Raw genomic sequence first — 6894 nt, forward strand, 5'->3', positions numbered from 1 at the left:
ATAAAAATAATAATAGTAATAACAACAAGTATCATCATGGATATATAAAGCAGACATATTTCAAATTAGAATGCTGTGTCCAGCTCACATTACCCCGGCTCGAATCCCATTATGTACCGGGTTTTTTTTTTTTTTTGTGTTCAAAGTCTTAATTTAGCACATTATATACTTACAGTTACATGAGTTTCAGAGACCTCTGTTCTTAAGCAACAAATAAGGAAATAAATCTCATCAGCACATCAACTTCTCTTTGAAGTAGTTCACAAACAACACTGCAAAGATTTTACCCCAAAGGAGTGATACCCAACATTATCTCCAAACTAAAGAAAAGGCTGGATTTTGTTTTCTGGGTGAGATGGGGGGGGATCTTTAAACTCAAATTAAGGGATGTAATATCTGGGAAAAGGAGCTCAAACATTTTGTAAAAAATCCTCTCTTGCTGATTCAAAATATAAAAGAATACTTTTTGTTCTGCTTCGTGATTGCAAAGAAAATGACACTTACTGCTTTAACAAATGTTTTAATGAAGGCAGCTTTCCAAATCAGAAATTGGAAACCCTGAATAGAAAAACTGAAATTCAAAGGACACAGTTAGTAAGTGCCAACTCAAGGCACCCAGTGTGTCACTTCTTGAAATTTTGCCCCTCATTTAGAGACTATTTTCCATAAATCCATTTCTTGCATAGGTTTTTCTTTCTCTAAACAACCAGTGCAAGACTTTCACAGAATGCCAAAAATTCATCTTGCTCTCCCACAAATACCTTTCTTAAACCCCAGCCCCAAACAAACCCAAATGCATTCTGATAGCAAGAGAGAAATTTTGCTTAAAATTCCATAATGGAGTTTAAAGGTAGTTTTTAGAGAATAAGTTAACAAGACATCACAACAGCGAAGCCACCTTAACAGGACACAGCTTACTCCACAAACGTCACATAGACAATGCATACAAACATGCACACTTAAATAGAAAACATTTCTATCAACAGTTATACTCAAGCAATAAGCACTACACTCACAGGCATATTTAAAAGACAAGACATGACAAAAGATTTAGGGAGAGATAATATACCAACGTCATACATATCACAGCGAGGCCATGTTGAAGCTCAAAACGTTTTCCCCCCTGAGTAAGAAAGCTTGTTCTTTCTCTCCCTCTCTTTCCCTGTCTCAGACTGTCTCTCTTGATTCCCCCCTCCCCCCCGGAGGCTCTTGGGATGAAATCAAAGTGAGAGTTCGCAAGAGCTCAGGTGGCTGGACTCCATTCAGCGCGTTCCCAAGAAAAACATGAGTATGACATTGACAAGCAGGAGGACTACAATCACAGCAAAAACGACTACAGTTTGCACATCCAGGGTCATGGTGCAATGCAGAACACTGTAGTGTTCCAGGTGGGGGGCCGGCAGATTGGGAGATGTCAATCTCTGTTCTGTCAGACTGTCCATACAGCCACCATGCTAAAAAGGAAAGGAGGAAGTCAGATGGTTAGGGAAGGTCTGGGTTTGGCCCCCGAGTTTGGTCCGGGGGAGGGAAGGGGGTTGGAGGCAGGGGCTTTTGCTTCCCTCCCCCTCTCGGGACTGGGCTGATCTTTCTTCCCTAACTGAGAAATCTTAGCTTGAGCTGAAGGTAGCAGAGTCCAGCATTCTCTCTTGGGCGCCACAGAAAAATCAAAATCCTGCTTTTCAAAAAGAAAGGCAAAATGAACCTATCGGTTCTCCAGAGCCTCTGTCTGTCCGGGCATGCGTCCGTCTGCCTAGCTGGCTACCGGTCAGTCTCAGTCTCCCCTACTCTTTCTAGTTCATCAGCTTCCTAAGACCTCTCGTCTGCTATTTCTCCTCAAGGAATTCCAAGCTACCAGCCACTCTTCCTAGCCTTTCCTAGCTGGCCCTCTCCCTCTCCTCTCCCCACCCCCACCTCAGCCGGTAGGTTGCCTTTTTATTCACGCAGAAACTGGGGGCGCCAGCGTGAGTCTCTGACAGAGACGCTGACAAGAGAACAAGCCAATAGCAGATGCTGCAGCTGCGCATTCAGTGCCCGGAGGCGAGACTTGAGCTGGTGTGCTAGCAAAGACAGCCAATCGGAAAACCCAAAGCTCACAGAGTCTGCTCTCTCCTCGGGAGCCACCAAAAGCCAGTTTTTACGTGGGGGGGTGAGGAACTTGTGGGGGAAGGGAGGGTAAGAGACTGAAGGACGAGGAAAAAGACTGAGAAAGAGGGGAGGAAACAAACAGAATCCGACGAAGAGGAAACAGGCATGATAAAGGAGGCAGGCAGAGAAAGTCTATGGAAAGGAGAAATAGAAGGAAAGATGGGATGTAGTGAAGGAAGAAATCGAGGATATAGTGAAGAAAGAGAAGGGTAGGGAGAAGGCAGGATATAGGATAGAAAGGAGAAGGAATAGAGCATGCAGGTAGGTAGGTTGGTAGGCAGAAAGGAAACATATAACTTGACAGCCCCTTTGGTCAATGGGAAGCAAATGTGTCTTTGGCCACTGCCTAAAACTAAATTGCGCCACTCACCATCAGCAATAAAATCTCAGAAGTCAGTGCTGTGGACACAACCATAGGGGCACCAACTTATTCACAATCCAGTTCTCTTTGGCTTTCTTTGCTATTGTTACCTAGTCCTTCTTTAATTATGATTTCTTCACACTACAGTTAACATGCACTCTCCAAGCCCTCAGAGTATGAAGAAAGAAAGCTAAACATGGGTCAAATAGTTGCCATATATAAACTTTTAAAGAATTACAATCTACTTGTAACCATTGCTTTGTTCGGTGTTTATAGCTTTGAGTCGACACTTAGAGGGGAAATGTCTTGAGCTAGAAACCAGAAGGGTCCAAATTTACTCCTAGTTCTTTTTGGCTGTGCAACTTTCAGGCAACTTCTCCCGGGTTCCTTGCATCTCCCTTCTGTTGCATGAGGACATATTTAAGCTACTCGGAGACTAAAGTGAAATCCTAGAAGTCTAACTTCAGAAATACACATGTAATTTCTACAACCGCCTGGGCCCTCAGGAAAGAAGGACTCCTTATATAGACAATCTCTCAGACCCTTTCCTGTTCTCAGATTCCTATACCCTTAAGAGTCAACAAATAGACGACAGTGGAAAGAAGAGACTGGATTAGCCAGAGATAGAACAAACTGAATTTTGGAACTGCGAGCATACTGTGGACTCTTAAGTGGAATGGGAACTGTTTGCTATTCTCTAGAAGTCTTTAAATCTCAGACAGTCATTATCTTAATTAAATTATTAGAAATTCTGAATGAGTGCAGGTCATTAAAAAAAAAAAACAGTCTCAGGCCCTCCGGGATAGAATAAATTCCAAATGAGACCACACTTTACACATTTTGGCCCATGGAACAATCATTTGTGAATGATTCTTGACAAAACAACAATAAAAAGCCTGAATCAGATCAATCTTTTCGATCTAATTATCAATTACCAAACACACAGCGGACCAAAGAAGGAAGTTACTGTAGTACAGGGATTCTAATTATAGAATGTACACCATGAAAGGCTACGAGATCAATAATCCAGTTTCTCACAAATAAATTGATCTTTTTACAAATAGCTCAGCTGACTGAGGTGGAATTTGGACACACACAGATATGTGCACATTTGTGATATATGAAACAACTGGAACCAATTACCTAATGATATTGAAGAATACTATTAAATGTTTACACATGATGACAATGACTCACAATGACTAAGACCTTTGTGACCTTGGATATAGTTTCTTAAATGTGGTAAAAGCACAAGCCACCAAGGAGAAATTAGCTAAACTTAACTACATCAAAATTTAAAACTTCTGGCTTCAAAGGGTACTATCATATTGTGGGCCCCTCCCCCCTCAAGAAAGGTGAGAAGTCCTTACAAATAGAATCTAACTATAGACATGTATCTAGAATAGACTTCTTATAATTCACAAAAAAAAAAGAAAAAAAAAAAGAATATAAGGGTTGGTGAGATGGCTCAGAGAGGAAAGCTCAGAGAAAGCCCGACAAGTTTGATCCCCAGATCCCATGTACTGATAGGAGATGGGAACTAACACCACAAATTTGTCCTCTGCTCTCCACATGCCTGCCAAAGCACAATAATAATAATAATTTTAAAAAGAACTATAAGTCAGCTAGGAAACTCAGCAGATAAAGGTACACACCCACCTATCCTAATTGTGCTTGATCCCTGGAACCTACATATTTAAAAGAATGAACCAATTCCCACAAGTTACCTCTGACCTTCCCACATCCCTCCAATAAATTATAAATAAAATCATTACAAAGAAATACAACCCAATTTAAAACTCATTAAAGGATCTGAATAGAATTTATCCAAAGAAACGTTCAACTAATACATGAAAAGATATTCAACATGGTTAGCCATCAGGAAAATTCAAATAAAATGCAGGAAATGTAAATACAGGACACTCATTACATCATTTTTTTTTTGGTAAGGAGATACAAAAATTTACACTCACTAGAACAGTTTGGAACAAAAAGTTAGATAATGAGCTTAGGTGTATAGCTAAATGGTAAAGTACTTGCCTGAAATGAAGGAGACCCTGGGTTTGATTTCAGAAGTACCAAAACTTGAAGCCTTCATGTAGCTGATAAGAATGTATAATGGTACATACAGCCAGCATGTGAGGCAGTCTAAAAGTTCCTCAAAAAGTTAAAGAATAAACATTTGATAAAATAAAATAAAACTCTCCACTCCTAGATATATTTGTAACAGAAAGAAAAACAAATCCACACAAAAACTCATATATAAACATCCATAGCAACATTAATTATAATAGCCAAAAGATGAAAAAATTAATGGAGCCACCCACTGAATAAATGGGATATATTCATTCAATGAAATATTTAACCATAAAAAGAAATATTGTTTTAACTGAAAGAAATACACAGAGTTTTTGTATCATTTTGTTTCATTTATCTGAAATGTCCATCTATTTAAGTAAATGCTATTCCATCAAGTATCTATTTCAGTTATATAAAAATACAAATATAATTATTAGTTTGTGGTATGAAATGCACTTTTTGACAATAACCCAAACAATTTAAAATGAAATCTACTTTGTCTTTTTTTCCTCTTAAAATGTCTGTCTGCCTATCTATCTATCTATCTATCTATCTATCTATCTATCTATCTATCTACAGAGTTTCTCTATTATGTGGCTCTGGCTGTCCCAGAGATCCAACTGCCCCTGCCTCATAATGCTAGAGTTAAAGGTATCTATCATACACCAAGCTTGAAATCTACTCTTAAAGATTATGTTGAGACAGATACTGACTCTCATAGCTGATTTATTCATGCAACTAGAATCTTTCCCTAAAACTATACTTATCTAGCAATAATTCTGTGCTGGTTAGTTTTTGTTTTTAACACAATCACCTGGGAATTAGAAGCCTCAGTTGAAGAACTGCCTGATCAGTTTGCCTGTGGGACATTGTGTTGATTGCTAATTGATGTAGAAGGGCCCAATGTAGGCAGTGCCATGCCCAGGTAGGTAGACCTAGGCTGTATAAGAAAGCCAACTAAGCATGACCCATTGTGCAAGCCAGGAAGCAGCATGCCCTATGGTTTCTACGTTCTGGTTCCTGCCTTGAGTTTCTGCCTGACTTCTGTTAGATTGACTGTGACCTGGAAATGTAAGATGAAATAAATCTGTTCATTATCTAAGTTGGTTTGAGTCATGGTGTTTGTCATAGCAGCATAAGAAATCTAGTATGACTTCCTCACTTTCTATGAGCCCTCGACCTATGATAACCTAGTTTTATCCTTGGCTTCCCCGTAGAAACAAGTTACTGCTAAAGTTTCATCCCTGTCTTTCTCCTATGATTTCCTCTCTTTCCTGAAATGTCTCGTTGCCTTAAGTATACCATTTACATACATAGCCTGTCTTCAATTCTTACACAGGTTTTCTTCATCTAGTCATTAATATCATGGTTCATCAAAATCCTTTTGATTTCAGCTCTTTTATCTTCTCAGTTCTATCTTTCCCCAGAATAAATGAATCCACTCCCAAAGCTTGAATTACCACCTACACTGCACACTCATATACCTCCTTTCAACAAATTTTCCGGGAACAAGTTTGTTGGACAACAAATGGAAAAGAAAAAAAAAAAAAAAAAAAAAAAACGACAGAGGCACTTGATTGCAGGTAAACAGAGAACTTACTTCTCCGCTGTTTATACTCAAGGAGCTCTCAGAGTGCAGACATGAGTTTCTGGCTGCTTTCTGATTGTATCCTTCTAAATGTCTTCCAAATACCTCAGAGTTAATAAGTCAGAAAGTAAAGTCATCTCCCACATCTGATAGAATTATTCTTCCCACTGAGCTTCCTGACTCTTGAGAATGACATTTACACAGCAAAATAGCCAGAAACTATCCATAAGTGCTGTCCAGAACCCATTGATTTTCTTCACCCTTACTTTCTTTTTCATTTGTCTTCCTTGCATACTGCTACCACTCCCTTTAAGCAGTTCTTCTTCACCTCTGGTCTATTACCATTCATTACCTGGTCCCTGTGCTACTCTGCCTCCTCAGCTCTGTCTCTACTCCCTGGCCCAAATTATCTCTCTCAAAAGAATTCTGCTCTTATTGATTCTATGATGGATAATGTGGATGATATGCTAAGGACCTATATCATTATATAAGTTTGTTTTCATATATAGCTGAAAAGCAAAACAAAACAAATAAAAACTACCCAACAAACTCTCATTTCCAAGACTCCATTGTAGCCAGCACTGTGGGTGTAATAACAGGAGATGGTGAGGCAGAAAGCCATACCATCCCTGCTTCTGTTCCTGAACACCACAGTGAGGACACTGAGGCTTTCTGTAGCTTTGTTAACATAATCCTGGTGTCTGATGATTATCTGTACTTT

At 39.3% G+C, this 6894-nt stretch overlaps 2 protein-coding genes across 6 annotated transcripts in view; both read right to left on the minus strand.

Moving 5' to 3' along the window:
• Positions 1-1192, minus strand: part of ARHGEF9 (Cdc42 guanine nucleotide exchange factor 9) — a 93557-nt gene extending 92365 nt beyond the window's left edge. For 3 of the 5 annotated variants that reach the window (XM_080909524.1, XM_080909528.1, XM_080909527.1), the window contains exon 1: positions 1070-1173. In XM_080909524.1, coding sequence (XP_080765650.1) covers positions 1070-1078 — 9 coding nt within the window. In that variant the 5' untranslated portion in view covers positions 1079-1173. Of the gene's footprint in view, positions 1-1069 lie in introns of all 5 variants that reach the window. The other 2 variants (XM_080909526.1, XM_080909525.1) reach the window with 2 other exon arrangements.
• Positions 1193-1260: 68 nt separating this feature from the next.
• LOC308414305 (uncharacterized protein) lies at positions 1261-1859 on the minus strand. Its single transcript, XM_080909529.1, has one exon. It carries the CDS (start codon positions 1440-1442, stop codon positions 1263-1265), a length of 180 nt encoding a protein of 59 aa, XP_080765655.1. The 5' UTR covers positions 1443-1859; the 3' UTR covers positions 1261-1262.
• Positions 1860-6894: the final 5035 nt, after the last annotated feature.

The sequence above is a fragment of the Micromys minutus genome (assembly GCF_963924665.1).
Source record: "Micromys minutus genome assembly, chromosome: X".
NCBI lineage: Eukaryota > Metazoa > Chordata > Mammalia > Rodentia > Muridae > Micromys > Micromys minutus.